We start from the raw sequence: 25597 nt of genomic DNA on the forward strand, positions 1-25597 counted from the left end.
ATACACCAAAAAATAATTCTAAAATTTAGTCAATATTCTTGCGATTAGATTAACTGATTAAGGTAAGATATTTTTTATCTAAGAAATTGAAAAGATAATTTTAAGAGGAACGTGTATTAAATACTTTGATTGACAGTTTTTTTAGTACATCTCTAAATAGGCTAAGAGTATAAAGAATAATATAGTAAATCAATTTTGTATAAAGCTATAAAGCTTAGTAAACTATTTTTTTCAACAGGTCCCCGGTTTTGCGGTGTCCTCAATTGTCACATCTCCAGATGGTATGGAATCTTCCAGTTCTACACTAGAGCTGGAAACGGATCTTCTTGGCAGTTCCACTTCCGTTTCTAAATTAAGAATAAGATGCGAAGCTTCACTCTTTGACGTGTACAGAAGTACCAGTGTGACCTTAGAAATCAAAGAAGACAGACCTCAATTGGCTTCTGTAATGGGCCACAGTCTTTCAGGTGAGTTTTTTACACTAAAATATGTCTAAAAATGTAAGATGTTATTATAAAGAATATATTTTTTTAGGTCGTGCCACCATAAAACCGATCCTAAACATTCTTCCTCTACTAGCTGGAGCTGTCTTAGTACAAGGTCTCTTAGTAAAACTAAATCTGTCCAACACGAGATAGTTAGTTTGCTTTCGTAAGATGTTTTTTAATACACGAAACGTTCCATTAATTAAAATACAATGCAAAAGCATGAAAGTGTATACCCTTTTGATGTGTTTGATGTATAATATACAGGTGAATACAAAAATTCTCAGTTATTTTGATATTAAGTTATTAGTGATGATTTAACTTTTTTGTTCATTCTGTATATATTATACACATACACGTATTGTAAATACAATATAATATTAGATAATTCTATGAAATAGACTTAATAATATGATTTGATATGTTGTGATAAATATGCATAATAACATTTAAATAAATAGTGTGAAAAGATAATAACAATAAGTTATTAAAAAAAATGATTCTTATTTATGATTTAATTTTTTTTGATAATAAATATATGTTTAAAAAACTTTCACAAAACTATTAAAATCTTATATGTGAGTGTAACATATTTACTAAAAAAATATTATACTATTATTATATTGTATATTACGTAAGAAATATATGCAATAATAATATACGAATTTATTACATTTTAATTTAATATTGTATTGTAAATATTATTCATTCATTATACTATTCCTATTGTATAAAATAAATTGAATTTGTATGATTTAAAATAAAACAATTTTATTTCAATGTTATTAGTAATAAATGTACAGGGATATTAAATTTAAGAATGATATAAAACTGTTTAATATTAAACTATAATATACATTTTATAACGTGTCTAATAATAAATAAAATATATACATAATATAGATGAAAATAATTGTGAAATATATTATGAATAATAAAGAGTTTAAAACATTTTATATGTCTAGTAAAAAATATAAATTATTTGATTGATTTTTATATTAATTTTTGATTTATTTTATTTTATATATTTATTTGAATATATTTTTATATAAAAATAGCGTTAGACACCGTCCTGCTTCTTTAAATCAAATTCTTCTTCTTGAACTAATAATTATCTTAGCGCAATATCTCGAAGAGCTTAAATTAAAATAATATTATTAAAAGTTAAAAACTACACGTACATTATTGTTTGATTAAATCATAAATTCACAAATATATTTCGTGCATTTTTTTGATGTCGTTCGCAGGTATTTAGAAAACTGTCACGAGCATGGGCGCTCGAGTCAAAACTTTGGGTCAGAATTTATGTTTCAGAAACTATGGAATATGTATATATGATTTTTTCTATTCGATAAAAAGTGTGATTTACGAACGTGTATATGTATTTGTGTGTGTTTTATTGTTGAATATGTTAAAAAAAATATATTTATACCTAAATGGGTTCATTGTGAAAAAACGCATGGATGTACTTACTACTAACTGGTTATAAAACAAACCATTGCGAAAGTATGTTTAATAAATAAATAAATAAATAAACCGAATAGGCTCTTCCGTATAGAAGTTTAGTTATGTCAAACGATTGTAATATATAAATTATATATATTTAATAAATAAAGTTATTGTAATTATTGAGGAAAGAAGATAACAAAAATATATATGGAAATGAATAATTTTGTGTGTTTTATTTTATTTTTAATATTAAAAATAAATAATAATATCTAATATTTTTATAGCAATTCCAGTAATATTTATATATGTATATGTATTAAATTTTATATATTTACTATCATTTTGTGGCATTATTAATAAAAATAGGAGTAAATAATTTTAATGACTTTAAAAATTCTTTAGAAATTAATTACTATTCTATTTAAAATATATGCAATAAATTTTTCATTATATATTAAAACAAAACACAGTTATAGCAGCAGTAAAACTACAACAAACAGCAATATATCAGTTTCAATTGTATTTTTTTCTATCGATAAAAATAATTTATAGTGATAATTATTAAGAAATTTATATTAAAGTTCTTCTAACATCTAAAATGCATATGAATGATTTAAACACAATTTATATATTATTTATAAATTAAAAATCGCATGATTTACAATAATTACAATAAAATATAAAAAATACTATTTAAACTTTTTGCGTTTTAGAGTATAGGAATTTATTTTTGTCAAAACAAATATAGTTGTTATTTAATTTGTTGCGTAATAATCCACAGACTGCATGCGTCACCTAAGTGGGTCGCTCTATACTAATGGAGGCGAAGAGAGAAGCGGCGGCTTCTGCAATATTCACTCGTATGAAGTTAAGTCAGCCTTTTCTCAGTTGTAGATTTTATGCTTTGAATTCTGATGCCAGTCGAGTAAAAATTTATAAAAAAATATATAAATATCGCAAATTTTCAGATTTTTAATTACTATATATAGGTTTAATACTTAGTTGTAAGTATTCAATGTGTCTGATCGATCTACTCAGTTGATACAAATTTAACCCATTGTAACGCGTTGGGCTTATGCCTGTCAAGTGACAACGGAAAATTTAAAAGATTAAAAACAGTGCTGCACAAACAGGTTTGGGTCGCAAAATTTAATGAAATTTATTTGACAAAAAATATAAAGCTTTTATTTAACAGTAAAATAACGAAATTTAATTAAATTATCAAAAAAATGTTTTAATGACGCCAGTAGGGGTGAACAAGAGACAGTAGCCGCCAGATGGAGTGCCGAGCGACGCGACGCAGATCGCGTACTCGCTCAGTCTCTTAGCAACTGCAGAACTGAAGATGACGTGTTACGTGTTGCAATTTACAACACAGATCTTAACATAAAATAAACCATTAATACTTTTCAAGCGCAAACTTCACATTGCATTTGTATAATTAAAGTATTTTTCATTTAAAAAATATTAAAACCCACTTGCATAAATAAAACCATTGTTTTATAAAAGTCTCAAGTAAATCTGAGATGCAGGAATTAGTTAGCAAATTTAATTGCATGCAAATTCTAGCAACGGAATATGTTTATGCCCTAAAGTATAGGTTAGAAAAATATAAGAAAATCGATCCAAATTATCAAAATATATTAATCAATAATTTTAAGCTTCTTGATATAATAGGAATTAAAAAAAAAATTTAATATGTAATAGTCATCGACATGGTCATCTAAATTGAATTAATTTTTTTATTATGTACATTTATCAATACCATATAAAATACAAAAACAATTAGTATACTCGTTAACAATATTTGCACATCTCATTTATCTGAAACTTAATATTATTAAACATAAAGTATATATTTTGTTAGTCTAGTTATTAATGGGATTATATTTTAGTATCTGTAGGTGTACTATATATGAGAATTAGAAATTTAAATGTTCATTACCTTCCAAAATGCAGGCAGTTTATTAAGGATCCTTTCGAGGAGGATGCACTTTACATTCATTAGCCCAGTGTGGCGTAAAACGAGGGCTGGAAACTTGGTCTACCGTTGGGTTCGGATCGTCTAGGGACGGATTGCTCATTTTCCAAATTCATCCAATACTTCTTCCTTCCGAATGATGCTATTTCGCGCTCGGTTATTCCACCTCGGAATTTAAATGGTAAATGAAGCGGAAAATGTCGTGGAAAAACCTGAAACTTTTCATTTTCTCGGATCGTCTCGCTTATTTTTCTCAACTTGGCTTAATGTCAAAAGTAAATAACTAAGCTTGTTGAATTTTATAACCAAGCTTATGAAGCTAATATAATCATAATCAAAATTAAATTGTAATAATTTAATATAGTTCAAAATACGTTGTAAGCTGGATGTTTTCTCGATAGAGCAATCTGTAAAATTTTATACAAAAACCATAATTTAAAACCGTTATTAAATAAACATTTTTTTGCTCTATTGAGCGATATATTATATATGTTGCTTAAAAACGTAACTAATATATATAAATACATACATATACTGTACATATGCCATTATTACATTTTTTCATTTCTGCAAACGTTCTGGACATCCTGTGTATGTGTATTTGCCGGAAAAAAGGAGAATCGTATTTGAGTCTTTGTAAAATATATCATCCGTGAAAAGAATCCAATAAAATTGTACACTAAAGTCCCGTCAATCTAATATATGACAAGACAAAAAAAGAAAAGGGACAATACATATTGCTTTTTCGTTAAGTGCGAACAACTGCAAATAATATTAGCTATATATATTTGTACATGAATCACGAGTATATGTAATATGTGTTTCATCGACTTGAATCGTTACTTTTGCTTCAATAAAGGCAATATCTTTAAAAATAGTTCCTTTTTTATTATTATAAAGTGAGTGATTATTATCTTACAAAATTATTAATTATTATTTTTTTTAACTTTAACCATTTCTTTTGGTTATAGTCGTGGTTTTACAACACACCTTGTTTGTTTTTATACTGTATCAAAAGATTTGAGTATATACATATACCACAAATATTTAAGAGTCTATTTCGGAGACGCCTGCAACTTACGGACGGATCCATGAATAATATTTATCAATAGGGGAGCTATATATATAATTAATAACATTATTTGTCAACAAATAAACCCCCTGATTGGAAGGTCTAGACAGTCAATCCAGACACCAATACCCAGAAATTATTATATTATACTGATACTAGACTGGTCTCCTTAATGATTTCGGCTTTTGAGGCCAAAGTTGTGACTTTTTAACCAAATAGATGCTGAAAAATATGGTTATGGTTTATTTTAAAAATGTATATAAATAACCACATATAAATTTCAATAATTATATTTAGTGGTGAAGTAAAAAAAATAGGTTTTGGAAATCAGAGAGTCTTCGCTGGCGTATCGAGGTGTATTATTGTCAGCTGTGATTATATAACGCAGCTGGGATTTATCGTAATGTGTTTTTATAATAATACTGGACTTGTGTCTGGTATTAATATAAGAATTGTTACATATTAAAAAAATGCTGGTTCGAGACAACACTAACGAATCACAGATTAGGATGCTTACGGGCCAGTTGCATCACTTTTTACGCCTTAAAAGAAAAAATGTCTAGCTAGTCACTCCAGTGATCGATAACCAAACGGTAAAATTGCCATAATTATGCATGGTATAACGTATTGTACATCGCGCATTTTTTTTAAAACAAAGAGTAGTTTTTTTAGCGATACTTTTTATAATATATTAGGTGGGTTGTGCAATATTATAAGTTTTTGACGCAATTGCTTAGTCACGATTTTTTTCCATTGTTGTAAAAATACCGTGTGTGGTAATCTTTTGAGACTTTTGCTCTCTCTTTTCGTTTGTTCGAAACGGTCGTTAAAATGAGTTTAATTATATTGAATTCAGAAGTTTAAAATATATGTGTATTTAAAAAAATAATATTAAAAATTTTTGATGAATGCCAAACTGTGCCTTATAAAGACTATATAGAATATAATACATTTATGTGTCATTTCATTTTTTTTTAATAATTTCAGAAGTTACCTTTTATATTAAGCAGCGATAGGGATCCGTGAAAGAAATTCTCGAAGGTCAAAGTTTAAAAATTTTCTCCTTATTATTTAAAATTTCCATCCAGCAAACATTTATCCCGACTTGTTTAACGTCTACCGTTATCAAATCCCTTCGCGAAGACGCTCCCCTATAAATTTTCGTATGAAAAATTACCCCTCGCATCCAAGCAAAAAAAATGCTCCCGTTTTAACGGAATTTAATTACTTAAGCGCCGGGCGAGTGGGATGAGAATTCCCAAATCCTTTTGTGGGGTTGTTATATATTTTTTTTGGGGGTCGCTTTCGGCGAGTCCCGGAGATCCCATCATCCATCTTGGCCCGGTCTAAGCCCAGAAATTCATCACTCAGCCGTCCCGCGAACAGATCCCCAGGTTGCGGAGACCTTAAGGGCCTTACCTCGGATGCCGGTTTGCATTCCGCGTCCCTTTGTCTCCGAGATCCTCCCACTCTCGTGGAAACTCGGTCACAAAAGGCGTCGTCGCTAAATGAATAAGGCGGTCTCGGGTATCGCTTTGCCAAATCTCGACTTGAATTAAATTGATAATTTATTATTGTGTGTGCGAGCTCAAGAGGGGTAACAATAATGAAAACCCAGACGGAATTAGCGCAAATCATCGCGGCAAGCTGATGTATTGTGCAATGTCTAATTTATGTGTCGGTTAGCTTCAGAGAGAATTAGTTTCAATTTCTGTGTGTCTAAGAAGAACATGAATTCGTAATATTAGTGTTCTTCTCCATGTGCCATCTTATCTCGAAAAGTTAGCTAGTAGCATATAGCTATCTACACTTGAGATTATATTTCGGGATTTATAAATCGAAATTTTTACTTAGACACTATTCTAGATTTTTTTATCAAAAGGTTTATATATATTTGTTAATATAATATATGTTATAAATAAACTTTATATTTGGCTTCTTTTAATTATTGTTTTAATTTCAAGAAAATGAAGTGCTTCATATGTTAAAATTTCGTCCAAAATAAGCTTTATTTTATTTAATTAATTCTCTTACCTGTAATTAAAGAAATTTGCATGTAATGTAATTTCAGAATAAAAATGTAAATTATTAGTTTGTTGTTGCTTGAAAATATTTGTCTTTTAACTTATTTGGCATCCAGTTTAAATTTTAGTATAATAATCGTTATTATTTTGATAATTAATCAGGAAATTGGGAGAGCAAAAAAATGGATCCTTAAAAAGAGCAAAGATATGTAAGATCTTAAAAATAAACATGACGTCTTGAACGTGCCTAAAAATATCATATAATATATCAAAAATTAATTCTGGGTAAAAAAGATAGAGAAAATCGTTTAGGTTTGCCGTCCAAACGTCCATCTGTTTTAAAACTTGCCATCGTTTTTTAATTGGCTGTCCCACCGAAAGGGTTAAAAAACCAACTCCATCATAAAAGCGGCAATGGGTAAAATAAATACGGAAACGCAGGCAATCATCAATGACTTTCTTATACACTCACTTAAAAACTTTCTAAGACACTTCTACTAGCGTTCACACTTGAGCATCCATTTTAAAATTTAATTCATTAGTACAAAACGTGCATTCAGGTTTGCCAATTAAACGGATGTAATCTGTTCTAATGAGCAACAGAAATATGTTTTAAAACTTGCTATCCTTTTGTAATTGGTCATCCACCGAAAGGGTTGAAAAACCAGCTCTGTTACAGAAGGGGCCATGGGTAAAATTAATACGGAAACGCAGTCAACCAAAAATTACTTTTTTTACACTTCTACTGACATTCACATTTAAATTTCCTCTTTTGAAGTTCAAGGCATTAATAAAAAACGTGCATTCGGGTTTGTCATTTAAACGGCCGTTCGTAATCTGTTTTAAAACTGTTTATATTTTTGTAATTGGCCGTCCCACCGAAAGGGTCGGAAACAAAATCTTCCATAAACGTTATTTGCGACTTTATAGATCAAGGCATCAAATCTAATGAAAGCCTGAATGGTTTCACTCCCTTTTTATGGTCGGCGCCAGTCAACCTCACGCTGGAGTTGGCCCAAACCCTCGATGGGAAGTGATCTCTCGGGTTGGCCGTCCGAGGTAGAGCGCGACGGCACTACTAAAGATGAACAAGGAATAGCAGGGCCAAAAGGCTCGGCCCTGAGAAGAACCAAGGGTCAAGGCTGCGACTGAGGCAATATATACACCCCTTGAAGATCAGAAGGGCGGTGTTATGACAAGGATGATACGCAATGCATGAAATGGATCCCGCTCATCCGACCGTCACAAGCTGGGTGTCTGCCCATAAGGGTTGGATTCGCAATGGATAACATGAAGCTATACTTCCACCTTTATGGTCAAGTATATACTCAGGGCCACCGAGAGCGAAACCGGGCCCTGGGAAAACAATGATTCCGGGCCTCATTTAAAATAATGGCATCTTATGTATTTTTTTAACATTGTAATATATTTTTTTGAATAAAGATAAATAGGTATGTGTTAACTCTTTCTATGCTACAAATAAATATAAAAATTAACACAGAGTTGGTAGCTCTATTACGCTATTGAAATATTAAGATCCACAAAAGGTTTGCAATATTACATTATCGACTAAATTCAGGTGTAACGAATGCTGCTCTTATAATAAATTTTATGTTAAATTATTTTAAACAGCTATTTTTTTTAAAACACGGGTGAAATCAAGTAATTTTTTTTTAAATAAAATTTCACCTTTTTTATCAGCTTGTCGCAATTTGGTAAGGTAAAAAACTGTTATAGTGCTATGCTACGGTACAAATAAACTTTTTGAATATGAAATAAGTTGCAAGGGAGTTCAAGATATTATTAGATAAGTGGCAAAAAAATATGTTTGTACATAAGTACTGATATAGTACTCATGTCTAAAATCCTAGTACACACCTCAAACAGTTCATTACGATAAGCTGAAGTGACAGCAGCGCCCGCTTGAAAGTTGTTAAGCGACTTCAAATGAAACACTCGAACGGCAAACACATTAATCCAAAGCCTTCCACCGAACACATACAGCCTGCTTCTTATACGTGCTGCCTTCCATTTCCCGGAACGTTACCGAAATAAATCGCTGGCGGTCGTGTGTTGACGTGCGTGTATCTGTAAATATTGTGGAAGCAAACAAATTATCAGAAGAAGAGTCGTTAAGATAAGAAGGCGTCGCTTCCCAAAGCGTGGGCCGCAGCGGGGGCGATTTCGAAGCGAATCAATCTTAACGCGCGACGTGAGTCAACGTTGGGGTAATGCGGTGAAATTAGTTTTTTTCTATATTTTGCTACCTTACTTACAATAAAAAATCTGATTAAATTTATTGTGGGGGTGTAAATCGATAATTGACTAACGCACTTCGATGGTTGTGCGTCTCATAAATAATAAGCATTATACTTATAATAATATTAACTTTATATTATGTGCTATTTTAATCAATGACCTTTTATCATTCTTCTGGTAGCTAAAAAAATCAGTTATTTAAAATATCTAGAAATTTTGTAGCATTACGGTGCTATTTGCTTTCCGGTGATATATTGTTTCCCGTGACCATTTCGTATCAAATAAATATTTATTCAATGCACTGAAAAATCCTAGTGTGTTATTTATGCGAAACGCATTTTAAGGCGTAACGATGGCTTTATGTGATCCCACTGTTGTCTAGTTTATCCTTATTGATGAATGATCACTTTTACTCACAGATTTTAACGCGAGTTTTAGGAATAGGATCCAGTCTTTCAAATCAATAGACAGCTATTGAAACTTATTCTTCCTAAAGGCTAAATAAACAAATCTTCCTAAGGGTTTAGGCTCGGAATGGATCGTCGATGTCAATTTGGATGAGCTTCAAATGGACTTTGGAAGTGGAAACATAAGTACCTGTTCTTATGCGATATTAGAAGAAAAGTAGCAAAACTCATTGCCTATCCTAATTCTTATTTTTAAAAAACATTTGCAGATAATTACAAATTTTTTAAACATCTGTAGCTATTCCGTTTAATCATTACGAACAAAATACAAAATAAATTTATATGTCAGGTAATAAATTAGTAAATTTAAATGGAAGAAAAAAAATCTATGTCCAAGAGTGATATTAATAAATTTAATAGGACAGCTTTTAAATACACTGACACCCCGACAAAGCCGCGCAGGACAATCCCGCGCCGACTAAGCCGCGCAGTCAATACAAAAGTTATTTTATAACATGGTTTTTATTTATTAATAATTACAAATATATATAGGAAAAGGGAGGCGTCTCGCTACCGCTCGCGCCGACTTTCACTGTAGAACCAAACAACCTAACCTTTTTTTAATGATATTGTATTGATTTATTTTAATTTCGGTATCTTTTGTAACTGTCCAGCATCATCCAATCTATGACTAACTGTTCAAAAAGCGAATCACTAGTGATAGAGCTGTTCACAAAACAAAATAATTGGAGTTAAAAAAAAATATTTTTTTTTTATTTTATTCAATTTTATAATTTTGATTTTCGCGGCAATGTCGGCGCGGTTTTATCGTCGCGGCAATGTCGGGGTTGTATTGCGCGGGATTGTCTTGCGCGGCTATGTCGGGGCGGCTTAGTCGGCGCGGGATTGTCCGACGCGGCTTTGTCGGATCCCCAAATACACTATGTGTCTTAATACAAGGTGAAAATATATATAGATAAAAAATATGGACTTTTGAGACTCTCCGCAGTAAATTAAGAGCCGTTGCGTTATGATGCAGGTAGATAAATAAAATATTAAATTAATTGACAAGCGAATTTGTCGCAAAATTTTGCATTATTATGTAAGTGCGTATGTTTGTAATAATTTTAATTTTTTATGCTACAACATATTTAAAAAAATTGAATCGCAGAAAAACAAATATAATGTACATTTAATTCATAAAAAAGCTCCTAATATTTTTTTTTTATATAGCTTCCCAACAAATAATGACATTTAAATTTAAATTATTAAAAACAACGTCATTACGTAAAAATAAAATAAAAAAATATATTAAGCACTTAGAAATAAATAAACAAAAATTTAATAGTTGAAAATTAAAAACGGCATAACCAATACTAACTAACAAAAGGCTGACATGCTAGTTAGAGTTTTTTCTACATTGTATAAGCTCAATCAAAACTGAATTGAAAATAAATTAGTATGAAATTTATTAAATGTGAACAGATTGCTTCAAGAGTGGGTCTAGAGTTATAATACTTAAAAAATATACAAACTACAGGGGGATTGCTTTACTTATTAATATAGCTTACATTGTGTTATTAAGAGTCAGAAATATGTTAAGGCAATAATAGAAGAATATCAATGTGGTTTTTGCGCATATATATCCACTATATCCTTAATACAAAAAAAAGGGAAAAAAAATATTATAATAATTATTATTATGCTAAGCATTGTATGTTATTACTAAAATTAAAGTTTGGAAATTATTTTATTTTTTGGTCTCTTGCATAATATTTTTATTTTTGGTATCATTATGATAATATTGGTATTTATAATTTGCTGGATTATGTCTATAAAAGAATGTGCTAAACATTATTTTTATACCATTATTTTAAATGATTTATAAATATATAAGTTACTGATGTGACTCCACACCTAGCAAGCGTGTGATAAAATCGATTTAATTCGCTGTTTACATAGTAAAATTTTATATATTTTTTTATAAATGTGCAAATTCTGCTAAATATCGGTTTTAAGACTTCAATTACCATAAGTCTATCATACGTAAATTCTACTTGGTGTCCAGATGTATATCCAATAATTTTTAAGGAAAGCATGTTGTGAAAAATATTATTTATCTTAATTTTGCATTTGATAAAATTGTTCTTTATGTTTTTTAAATATTGGTTTAAGGTTAAAGAATTAGTTATGACAAATGTGACGTCAGCGGAATTTTTTTAAAAAAGAAATGGTACAAGTAAACTACCTTGTGGGATTCTAGATACAATTTTACGCGGTATGGATTTTTTAATATTTAGCGAAACAACAAAGCTCTTATAATTTGAATAGAGGTGTTTTGTGTGTTATATTTAAAGAAAATAAATGTTTATTTTGCTTCAGTGTAAACATTGAACATTATAATAGTATAAATTATAAATCAAAACACCATGACAAAATATGTATTTTTTGTAAAGAAAAAGATCACACGTCATTTTTATTTGCCGACAAAAAATGCGGCCCGTATCGAAATCGGAAAAAATATATATTTTCAAAGAGTACTCTAGACATTATATTTTATGGAGCAATATGCCACCAGGCGCCCATGCGATAATGCTTGTCGATAACTCCCACCCTGTATATATTATATGTATGTATAGTACATAAAATATATATCTGGACCAGCGTTCATCTCGCTGGTTATATTTCTCCGTCGACTCCTCATTTTGACGACCTATTTTCGAAGAATAATGCCTGCCAGGTCTTCAGAAATCACCAGGCTCCAGGTGAACTGGATATCCACTTGAGAGTGGGGTTTCGCAGAAAGAAAAGAGTTATGGATTGGACACAAATCATATTGACCGTTTGTTATGAGGGCTTGATGTGAATGAAACGTTTTGTTTATTTCCTTAACCCTTTAAGAAACTAGAGCAATATTATAAATAATTTATTAAGTAAAAAAATAAATATTTTTTAATTATCTATATATAAAACATTCCATAATGTATTTGAATTAAGACAATCGTGACTTAGCAGGTTACTCAATGTGTCATTAGGTTAAAAAAAACAGTTTTTTTAAATATGCCATTGAATAACTTTTTTATAAGATATGTATAAAAATAAACACATTGACACTCCTAAGAAATATATTGTCTTGAGCACTATTAAGTTCTTAAGCAACTTATCTCGACAATAAATATTAGCAAGTTGACAAATTAACACTATTTCTAATCGAATATTATGTTTTGATACATGATAAAATATTCATTAGATAAAAACAAAAAGTCTGGTTCCACCCCAAGTATTCCGCATTATGTTGAACGTGTTGCAACTAAAATAGTATATTATATAAAAAACATTATTCTTAAGACTTTCAATTTTTATTTTACACCCATGAAAATAAATATTCCTTAATCTATAACGGTACTATATAACCTATTAAATTTCTGATAAGTCAACTGTGATATTTAACCATTTTTACAGTTATTTAAATAATTGTATAAGTAGCTACATATATGTACATTAAAATGTAAAAAATAGTTGCGTTGAATTTAATTATTACAACAGAATTAAGCCTTTCAGTTTGCCTGAGAAATATTACGAATTAGCATGATTTATATAATGACATCAAAGGTTCACACCACAAGTAAGTTCATGACTATGTTAAATAGATTAAGAATTATTAAGGCAGTATTAAAAATAAATAAAAGGCGACAGCTTATATATTTTGACAAAATTGTGAAAATATTCATAACTCAATTTTCAGTGTACTTATTAAACGTCTCGTTCTTAAATGAAGTATTAAAGCTTAATACGAAAAATCGGAAAGTTATTCAAAGCGTAAAATATTATTATATTCTTAAATTTGTGCTTCCGCTCAAGAGCAGGTAAATGGCCGAGGGATTCTTGCGAGATTTTTTTATTTTATTTCATAAATCTCTAAAATAATCTTCTTAATTAAATTCGTTCGAGTATTTGTTAACGGTCCGTGTAATCTGCTTTAAGATTTTTTTATGTTTAAAATGTATACAGGATGTCTGGATATTTTTAAATTTAAAATTCATATTAAATAATAATTTTATTTTTAATGTAATTAAAGAAAAGTATATATTTATTTTTGCGTCATATTTGGAAAAATACAATAAATTCAATATCAAATTGAATATTTTATATTTAATTTATACATACATATAAATATATTTATTTAATGTTTTGTGAATATATAAATATAATGATTTATTTTTAAGAAAATTACATTTATTTATCTTAGTATAGGTATAATAAAATATTTTTCATAAAAAAAAAATTACCAATATAAAACCGTCTGAAAAGATTTCTTAGGTACAAATATTTCTATGCTTCCGATGCTTTCTTCTTCAATCGTTACAATTCTGTCATTATTCAATCTTTAATTAAATAAATAAGTATTAATACACATGTAGCAAATATTATTAATAATAATAATATATCTTACGTATTTAATAATATGATCACAATTCCACCATCTGGACGCAAGAACGCTACATTAGAGATTTCGCCAGTGACTACTTCAATAGCAATTCTTACTGAATCTCTAGGAACAAATTTACTGAAGTGGCCTTGTGCATAAAATATTGGCTGTTTATAAAATTCATCTTTGCCTATTGGTACTAAGACAGCAGCGTCTATTTTATTTCCAGCAAAATTGGGACCTCCAGTATGGTCTAATGCCATATTCCAGTCGATCCATCCAGAATACCAGCTATTGAAGTCCTGCAAATAGAAAAAATTTAAGTTCAAAACATTGTTTTATATAAGACTGACTCAGAAACCATTTCAAAAAAAATCTAAATAAACTAATAATATTTTCACTAGAGTTTTACAGTTTATTTTATTAAGTTCTTATCAGTCAAATATATGAATATATATATATATTAAAATTTGTCGCAATTATATGATTAAATCACAATAAATATTTTTGTTATACAAACGCACGTGTTAATCACTTATTTGGGCGGATTAGGACTAATTTTAGAAGGAACGTCGGTGTCTCTATAAATACAATCTCAGTGAAAAGTACCTAGCGAGTACAAAATTTTGCCAAATCTCCAGTTGTTTAAAGTATAATAATACGCAATATGCCATTTATATACTTTAAATAATAGATAGTAACATAGTCTGTTTCCACCCAAAAAATCGCATTAACCAGACGATTAAGAATAGAAATAGCGCAATAAAAATTAACGCCAAAATAGCCAACTCACTACACTATTATCTGAAACTTTATTTATTTTATTTTAATAAATATTTCATTGTAACCTGAAAGGTGTAAACCCTATGCGTTACAACGGGGTAAATCTGTACTAACTGAGTGAGTCAATCAGATATAATAAATACCTAAAATTAAGTAAGTAAAGTCTGGGAATTGGTGATATCTATATTAAAAATTATAAATTATTATGTGTAATATAATTTATAACCAATATATGTCACTGCATCTGTACCCGGTTTTTTTATAATAGCACAATTTTTTTAATAACAATTCAAGTAACACTACCAGGGCTTGAACCCTCAACTTCAGAGGTATTAGTCTGAGACGTTACGGACTACTGTATTTCGTTTTTGATTATATAAATAGTGAAACTTCAGACAATTCTGGAAATAAATACTGATGCACCAGTTCAAATAATTAAGGGACAATCTCTCTATACTTTTGAGCAAAGATATCAAATTAATGTAAGTAAAAATTGTGAAAAAATAATTAGAAATCATTGCTTTCAATGAAAAAGTTATTTTAAAAATAAACTTAAAATTCCATGAAAAATATACAAAAGCTGCTTTGTATATTTTATTTATCTAGGTAAAAAATGTTATTCCCTAAATTAAATTAATGCTTAAAACAGTTTTACTTAATGTATTTTTTTGGATAAGAATTGTTATTTAGAAACAATTAGAATTTTAAAAATAGTATTTTATTGAAATAAATGCGCATGTGAGCTTTTTTCGTACAAGAAAAATATTTTTTAAAAACTAAAACTTTTGATGATGTATCCACAGGCATAAATTAAGATTATGATTAATGATAAATTATATTTTACAACAAAGCTTGCGATAGTCAAGAAGCTTTATATTTGAGTGCCGCATCAATTAAGCAATAAAAAACCAGTATATAAAAATTTTTCCTGTTCTATTATTTTTTTGTTACTTAATCGCAATTAATTTTTTTTTTATTTAGCAACTTATTAATGGCTATAAAAATTGCATTAAGTACAACAACTTTAGATATGAGTATTTAAGCTCATCTAAAAAACTAAATTGCACTTAAATAAGATCATATTATGTACCTATTGATTCCACTAAGTGCTGCACACAATTTATAAAAGTGATCTTTTATTATAATTATTTTTAAAATGTTATATTTTATTATGTTAAAAATATTTAAAAGCTGCAAAAATTTTTTTTGTTAATTTTAATGACAATAATACTGATATTACCTGTGGATTAAATTTAATAAATTTACTATTTAAACATAACATACTTTTTTTAGTTACACATATTACTGTAAGTATATGTATATTAAATTGTTTGGATAAGTTTATCGCTAATTCCAAAAAAAATCTGTTACTGAAAATATTGAAAAGTGTTTGATTAAAAACATATATACAATTTTTTTAGAATTGAGAAAAATAAAGTTTTAAAAGCAATATAATTGATTGTTATATCTGTGTTATATCTATAGTTCTGCTTATTTTTATATTATTTTCTTAATATAAATAACGTAAAAAAAAAGATTTGCTGTGAATACTTTGACTAAATGTTATTCTTGGTACTGCATTGTTTTAATATACATACATTTTAATTGAAATACTGTTCAATATATATTTATATTGATATAAAGTTATGCGGTCAACTTTTTTTCCAAAAAATTTAAATTACCTCTAGCATATTTTTCATGTATTCTACTCCTCTACTCCAAGATCCCAATTGAACTTTTTCTTTTATCCATGTAAACGTACCTGTAAAAAATTATTACTTTATAATTTTATTTAAATAAAAAATGTTATGAATCGTGGAAATGGCAGATTAACTTTTTGATGCAAATAAAGATTGACACATCGTATAAATGCAGCATTAAATTTATATTACACAAAACTGTGAGAAACTTACCAATGCTGGCTTCGCTAGAAATGAAAAATTTGTCTGGGTACATTTCATGAGATATGTCTATTATATTCGCCGGAATAAGCATATCAAAATACCAATGAGTCGCTATTCCATCAATATATGCAAGCGCTCCCTGATTTTTAGCTAGCTATAAAAGTAATTTAGATTTTTTAGTGTTGATTAGTTAATAAAATTCATCTTAAAATACATTTTTAGTAAAAGTATACTCACAATCTCTATATTCCACGGAAGAGTGAACCTTTGATCGTCGACTCCTATTATCTTCACATGCTTAAATTTTGATTTTTTCATGGTCGGTCCAAAGTTTTTTGCAATCCACATCGCCTATAATCATATAAAGTAAGTAATATTGTATCATAATTTTAGTAAAATATTTGTAGTAATATTACTTGATCTGCTGGTGCCCATCCTAGAGAATTGAAAGTTATCACATTATGAACACCATTTGTTGGTTCATTACCGGTTGTTATAGCCCAAAATGATATATTCTCTTTTTTATATAACTCTAAAAACCTTATGTATTTGTATTAAAATAATTAATAAATAAATAACATATGTTATTAATAAAAACCGTCTTCAGTGAACAAAAATATATAACAGAAGCCTTGATCATTTATACTAAAGATGGCTATTATTTAAATTAATTACTTCACATGAAAATCCGCAAATGTCTGATAGTATTCTCTTAATAATCGACTTGGTCCAAAGTAGTTTTTGTTAGTTTTCATCCAGATAGGCGGACTCCATACTGACGCCACAAGAAAAACTTCATCAGTAGCTATTTTTATTGCTTCTTGGATCATCGGTATCTAACAATTTCTTAGTAATTGTAATTGAGTCAAAGAATTGTTAAATATAACAAAATATATAAATTGTACTTTATATTTATAATCTTCTTCAGTCAGTGTGTAATTAGTTAATTTCTTATCTCTCACTGGATATTCGTTATAAGTATATGGATGCGTCGAAAAATCAGAACCACCAATGGGAACTCTAATCATATTATATTCTAATCCATTCTTTCCAAAATATGCTCTAAAACAAATAAATGTATGAATTAGTTTAATTTAAAGATATGTCCACATATTAAAATAATTAAATACTTCAATAAATTGCCTCGAGTGGCTTTGCTCAAGCTTTTATATTGTATTCCCGTTGAATCAGTAACTGCGCCTCCAAAACCGATGATTTTTTGATATTTTCTTTCTCTGTTAACTCTTAGCACAGTACTTCCTAGTGTACTCTGAGAAAAAACTCTAAATAATATGGATAATTCTCTTAAAACAGGCACAGTGACAAAATTATTTATAATTTTTCCATACGATTTTTCAAATCGTAATCCAGCCTAGAAAATAAATAAAGAGTTTTATCGTAATGTACAATAAAATAATATTTATTTAAGATTCTTACAGCAGATGTAACATATGTAACGAATTGATTAGGTGGTAATCTTTTTACTGGTTTGATATCATCACAGTAAGTGCTGTTACATACACAAACTATAGAACTGTGATTGAACTTTAATGGTATACATGGCTTATTATCTCCTAAAAGAATCATATCGATGTAAATAAATGTTATTGATTAAATAATATTAAATAAATGTTTGTTACCTATCGTACAAGAAATCCAAGTAATTCCAAACAGTAATAAAATTATATAATGCACACGTTTCATTCTGATAATGTTTTTCACTTAATAAATATTATAAATAATATATTTGAGCAAAGCTTTCTGAATATTTAAAAAATAAAAACATAGTTTATATTGTTTTAAACAAATTTCTATAAATGTTATGCTTCGTAATTATATATCATTGAAGAATATTTTTTTGGGTGACTTTTACTGTGTATCTATATTTTTCAAACGATTTTTATAAAGAAGCAGATTAAAGATTTTATTTTTTGAGTACAAAACCATTAATAAAGCAGCAGAAACGTATAGTTTTTTATAACGTAAGTGAAATTGTTCTTTCAGAACAAATTGAGCCATAACTTACCAAAAAAATATTTATTCCTAAACAAAAAAACACTAATAGACTTGTCTTGAATACTTATTTTTTAACTATCCTTTGTAATTGTCAGACGGTCGGCAAACATAAGGCTACATTAAAATAGATAAGTCATAAAGATAAACATTAATGCAATTGACTCTAAATTTTCTTTTGCACGAATTTGTTCAATCTACTTCGAAGGACCATGGTGTTATGATATGCTTTAGTAAGTTAATTACTGAAAATTTAAGAAATATATAAATAGCATTGACGGTTGGGTACCGCACGAATTAAGTGAAAACAAAAAATCTTCCTTACAAAGTTTTTTAACAAAAACGATCTACTTCGGAATTATATTATAATTTCTACTAAAAAAAGTAAAAAAATTGACATAACGTGACCTGCACATATTGGTTTTATTGTATTAATTGTAATTATACAAAAAAAAAACAATAAAGAAGGTTAAAATCTAGTTGTATTTTTTTTATACAAAAATCATAAAAATTAGTACAGCTTAAGAATCGTATTAATTTTTAAACTATGGTTTTAATTATTTTTATTGTACTTAAAACAATAATCGTAATATAAAAAAACAAAATGGTTTTATATATATAGTATTACTAAAAAACAATTCAGCAAGTATAAAAATACTTGATAGATGACTTCATATTCGAAGTGCTTCGCAATTGACATTTAAAGATTTTTTATTTCAAGAATTATTCTACTAAAAACGATTTATTTAATCGTGTATTTAATTAAAATATTAATAAACACGTAGATAACTTATTTTCTCTATTGAATTAAAATATTTATTGTACAAGAATTTTGATTGACATTTGTTGTGTTTATGTTATTAAAAATAGATAATATGGCATTAAATTTGTTTTTTCTGGTCACTCAATACCATGTATAATTGTAAATTAAAGAACCAAAAATTCTGAAAATATAAAAAATATTTTATATATATTTATTTTCAACCCTTTAAGCGGTATAGCCGTACTTGTACGGTGGTCAATCTTTCAATGTTTTGAGGTACCCCAGATAGTTATACATAATATAATATTTACAAAAATAACTAAATAAATAATGAATAAAAAACAAAATATTTGTATAATATTTTGCTTAAATTTGATATTGACTTAAATGATATTTATTACAAATAATGCGAATAAATTCAAGAATACAAAATAAATAAACATAAAAATATCTTACATTAATTTTATAAAAAGAGTATAATAAATTATAGCAATAAAACGTTGAAAATCGCGCAATGAAAACAAAATATGATATAATAATCATAAACAATAAATTAAAGCCAGTTTAACATTTACTTGCTCGGTGTGGAGTAACACTAATTATACTAATTTGAGTAATCCAAAATAAAGCCATATAAATGTATTAAAATTCGACTTTATACTTATGTTTAAAAATACATAATTAAATAATATGCTAATTTTAAAATTAAAAAATACAGCAAAATATTTCACTAATCTTAAATATCGAAAATTTCTATGAAAACAGTTTTATATTTAAATATATTGAAAGAAAATATTAGAACACATATTAATTTTAATTATTTAACTTAATTTCAATGTGTTTTGTAGCATAACAGGCATATGTATCCACCTATTGTTACACCAATGTTACAACAATCAATACATACGAGTAAGTAGTGAGACACTGGACAAAATTTATAGTCTGTAAATCAATGACTAAGCTTAACAATTATTATAGCTTACACTGTAAAGATAATTATAGGTGGCAACTGGATTGATTGACTCTTGCCTAATTGATAGTTACATTTATGTGAATGTTTGTTTTTCCCAAATATTATGTCATATTGTTGCCAGTGAGCCACCAGGCTTGCAGCCTACCAAATAAATTGGCCCCCACAGTAAATTTACTTAGTAAGCGTAAATTGAAAAAATGGTTGATTAACGATATGTAAAATTATTTAGAATAAACTAGAATTAGTTTATATATTTTTATTAACTATTCTTATTAATGGTAATTTGCTTCACATTTGTGCATATATATACAGTTTGTTTAATAAATTCTTCGCATTAATGTAATGAAACACTGAAAATCCACAGGCAATTTATGAGCAGCCTTTGCATCCAGATTATTTCAAATCTCTGCAATCATTTCCTAAAACCTCCCTTAATGTTTGCGCAATTTAAAGCAAGGATTGTGTTTAAGCAATATAATTGAAAATATAATAGAAATCTAATTTTTTTTACAATCACATTTTAGAATCTTTCATAATAAAAAATCTAATAAGAAAATCACAACCGTGTATTACAATATTATTTTTATAAACACTATAAACTTTTATGCCTTAAATACAGTAATATTCAGTTTTTTTTACAAAAAATAAAAAAAAATTAAGACACTGTACAAAAAAAATAATTTATGACGTCTAGTATGTAAATTTATAATAATAAAGTTTAATTGTATAGACACACTTTAGAATTGAAAATGATCTTAATGATCGACAATTTTTTTTAACCTACAAACGAGGATAGATCAGACAAATGATTTGAGGTACGAAATATAAGCTTTTTCATACTTTAATAGTGGGAAATAATAAAGATAAATAATGGATTGGAATAAAGAAGTTGTCTGGCGAAGATGACAGCCGAAGAAATATTTCGTGCATCCATGGACCAAAAGAGACACTTATAACTGGAATCGAACATACCACCAGAAGTTAAAAGAAAAAATAATTTCTGAAAGAAGTATTTTTGTCACTATATTCACACAATATTAAAATAATATCTTTGTAACTAACTGTTTTTTTTACTATTTTATATATTACGGTATTTATCACGACAACTAAAATATTTTCACATAAACTATTTAACTTGTTGACACCACATTTTAAACATACATTCGATCATGACAACGCGTAACTGACTGAAATTGTATAATTCTGTGTTTATAATAATGAAAATGGGTAAATGATTTTTTATAAATATGAATACTAAACAAATATCATATGTATAATAATTTATTTCGTAATTATATATGTATATAAAATAAAATATTCAATTTCATCATAAAAACGCCTCATAAAAACATGATTATATTTTTTTACGATATCAAAATTGATTTAATGAACTATTGTTATAATAATTACAATATATTATTATAAAGAATATATTATTTTTAATTTTGGAATAAAAAAATTAACAATGGTTTAATTTTTTATATTATTTATTAAAAATCGTCTAATTATTCATATTAAAAAAAATAAAATCTATTTGCTCGACGTTTCGAATTCCAATGTTAGGGTCATCATCTAGAGCCAAGTCTTGTTATCATCTCTTTCAAAGCAGATCTTCTATCAATAAACCTGCAATTAGTCGCAAGATTGACTATAATTATATTTTTTTAAATACTGATGTTTGACCTCCACACAATAAGACACTAAATAATAAAGTAATTACTGTAGACAGAATTTAAATAAAATAATGTATGTATTTTTTACAATAGAAAAATATTGTTTCAGATAAATTTTGCTCCTAATAATAATTTCATGCAAAATTGTTGAATTGAGTTTAGTATTGATTGTAACATTATACATTAAATACACTGCCTTTTACTACTTATAGCAGCGTTTTATATATTTATTGCTCAGGGCTCAGCGACTTTTAGCTGCAAGATTTAGTCGCGATTGCGTCCTTTTTTCGTACATCTCGCGACCAGAACATCGTTACTCACGTAGGCACTGTACTTTAAACCTACTTAACAACCTGATACTTCGGATTTTATTAATTTATTTATTAAATATATACATATAGAGTAGAAAAATATTTTATTTATTATAATTCGAAACATTAATTTAGTTCAACCTAATATATATTTTATCTGGAAAACCCAGTACTTCTGGGACAACCCAACACCCATACGTCAACAAGGTGCGCTTGTCTTTGTACGAAGATTGCTCAGAGTGGATTTATAGGGGTAATGGCATTCGGCGGTTATTCAATTAAGCCACGTACCCAGTGCGTGTAGCAACATTGTCGCTGGCTTGTTTCTGCTTATTGAGTAATTACCATGCGAATGGTACGCCTCGATGGTCCACACAACCTTACACACATTCACACAATTTATACATCTAAATTTAACCGAGAGCGAGATATGATTTAAGAGCATCGATCCAAGACCAACGGACGTCTAGTCTCTCAAGGATTGTGACTAATGTTCGTGATTACCTAATATGTATTTTAGTTTATATTTATAAATATGTACAAAAGTATATGGATAAGTCGTAGCAGATAGTCAGAGCCGCATTGAAAAAATTCAGTCTAATAATAAACAACTATATATAAATTCACGCAATTTGGCACGCCCCTGATGTCAATAGTGTATAATTAATTTATGTCCAACTCTAAATCACAGTAAGAAAAATTTTCAACGTAGTAAGTCAACCCGCTTCGATCTTGAAGCTATGTTTGGACTTGGAAATTCGGAGATTTTAATTAAAGTGTTTTAGAATTGTTATGGCGTAGCTTATCCGGGAGTTAAGGATATTGCTCAGATCTGACAAATACAATGCATTGTTTTCGGATCATCTTCTTGCATAAAAATAAACATAATAGTTTTGAAACTACTCAATCAATTAAAATTAAAATAAAATATAAAAGCTGTGGTAAAAAACTATATTTCTGCGATTAAAAAAAATATAAACAAACTGACTAAAATTAAACTATATTATTATTGAGCAAAAATTACTAATTCTGACCCAGTTGAGCAGCAAATATTTGTTGTGACGTGGCTGGATTAGGACTTAATGCCAGTCTACCTGGCGTCTAATTGATTTTGTATCTTATTGGCGAGCCAAGGAAAGGAAGCCTCGTGTGCTTCTCTTTGAGGAGGCGGTGTGCGAGAACCACCCACCAACCCCAGGGGGCTGTGGCGGAACAAAGTGGAGCCTAATTGCTTTAAAGGAGCGCTCGCAACAAAACATGTTTTGGAGTGTGACGTCACGCTCGCTGCTTATCTATTGCCTTCGTTTCCTCTTGTGAAACTCTCCTCTGAAGCCTCTCTCGGTCGGTACCAAGTGTGTGCGTGTACCAAACACAATTATACACCAGCTACACAGTTGGAATAATGTATCAAATTGATTCGTGTACCTAAATAATAAATAACTATTCGCACAATAGCTTGGCAGTCCAAATGTATGAGACAAATAACAATTTTTAAATTATTCAATTGCAACTCTAAGATCACTAAGAAACTAAACTATAAATAATTTGATTTACATAAGAAAAAATATATAATTTCCTTTCTTGATTATTTTTTTTAATCAAAAAATGAGTCAGTTCAGATTCATATAGTTATGAAGTAATCTTGATGTAAGGATGTCATCATTTCTTTAGCTTGGGTCCGCAGGAAACATAAATATGTTAAAGAGATATATATCGATACTTTGCAAAATTTGTTGAAAAAAAAAATATGTTTTGTATGTGCGATACACTCGTCGAACACACCGTAAATTTTATTATAGAGAACGGTAAGGGTTGCATCCACATTGTCGCACTCGTAGATTCGCACGCAATTACAATTCGCTAAAATAATATTCTGTTTATAAAAATTGTCATATTTAAACAGAAACATATGTCTTAATGCAATTATTAACATGTGTTAAAATATATTTTTAAATATTTTGTTAGCAAAAAATAATTTGTAATAAAAGTATATATTAAATTAAAATCACATATTCATTGTTATAAAATTGATCCTAAGTGTGTCATGGATGACTTGATTTTTTTGCTGCTACACCTTAATCTATTGCAGAATGACCTTTAACAAAAATTTTTAAGCTTAGATTTCATTTTTTTAATCAAAGACCTCATGAATAACGCTTGATCGTGAAAATAATACCGACAAGCAAAAAAGTGAGATAGAGAATCACACACAAGGCGGTTTTTTTTTTCTATCTAAATCGAAGTATCGCCTGATCTGGCTCACCTGGGATTAGGGGTGGGGATTTCGGGAATTCATTGTAATTGCGGGGAATACAATTTGGCAGTAGTGGGTAAAAGGCAGGCGTCCGTTATTTAATCGAAAACAATAAAAAGCACACGAAACCGTAAAACCCGATCACGACCGGCTCTCTTCTCTCGCTCAAGGTTTTCGAGTAAATTAACCTGCGACAGTAAAATGCGGATGAGGGGCATCCTTTGGAATTTTAATCGAAAACTTTGATAACCTACTTTCTTCACGGTGCACCAGCACACGTTCACACACAGACAGAGTTTTACGTTAAACCTAAAAACATTGGTAAAAGTTTCTATATAATTAAAATATTAGGATTCTCATTACAATTTCAGATAACAGTTTATAATTATTTAATATTAAAAACACCTCACTTTTTAAATATAGTATATGCTATAACATAGTTTATAATATAAATAGCAATAAATAAATATATTCTAGAGAGCAAATTAAACGTCATTTAAAAAACCTAACAGGAAAAAAAATATTAGGTAGAATTCATAAACAACACCAAAGTCCGTTATTTATTTGATAATATAAAGTTAAGCTTATATTTGGTGTAAAAACTTTTAAAATTTCATTAGGCGTAACGTCATGATATCTCAATATTTAATTTAAAATTTATTGCATAAACATTAGCCAATGACTTTTGTAGATATTTCAATTAGTGTTTATATGTTTAATACACATTTATCTATATCTTAAATATCTTTCAATTTAGAATAAATAATATTACTGGTGTTACTCAACATCCAGCTATTTATAAAAATCAATGTAGATA

The 25597-nt window shown here is 28.4% G+C and overlaps 2 protein-coding genes across 4 annotated transcripts in view; one reads left to right on the forward strand and one right to left on the reverse strand.

Moving 5' to 3' along the window:
- The window catches only part of LOC148232834 (uncharacterized), a 248966-nt gene extending 248014 nt beyond the window's left edge, over positions 1 to 952 (forward strand). For all 3 annotated transcript variants that reach the window (XM_088190570.1, XM_088190569.1, XM_088190571.1), the window contains 2 exons: positions 239 to 467; positions 535 to 952. In XM_088190570.1, the coding sequence (XP_088046696.1) occupies positions 239 to 467; positions 535 to 638 (333 nt within the window). In that variant the 3' untranslated portion in view covers positions 639 to 952. The remainder of the gene's footprint in view (positions 1 to 238; positions 468 to 534) is intronic.
- Positions 953 to 14126: 13174 nt separating this feature from the next.
- On the reverse strand, positions 14127 to 24998 carry LOC148232835 (lysosomal acid glucosylceramidase-like). Its single transcript, XM_088190687.1, has 9 exons — positions 24918 to 24998; positions 23621 to 23757; positions 17699 to 17855; positions 17469 to 17629; positions 17210 to 17333; positions 17031 to 17144; positions 16803 to 16947; positions 16572 to 16651; positions 14127 to 14408 (listed from the first exon to the last, which is right to left on the reverse strand). The coding sequence occupies exons 1-9, from the start codon at positions 24996 to 24998 to the stop codon at positions 14127 to 14129; spliced, it is 1281 nt and encodes a 426-aa protein (XP_088046813.1).
- Positions 24999 to 25597: the final 599 nt, after the last annotated feature.

The sequence above is a fragment of the Plectrocnemia conspersa genome, unplaced genomic scaffold (genome assembly GCF_051122295.1).
Source record: "Plectrocnemia conspersa isolate PC_06_02 unplaced genomic scaffold, ASM5112229v1 ptg000008l, whole genome shotgun sequence".
In the NCBI taxonomy this organism is placed as follows: domain Eukaryota; kingdom Metazoa; phylum Arthropoda; class Insecta; order Trichoptera; family Polycentropodidae; genus Plectrocnemia; species Plectrocnemia conspersa.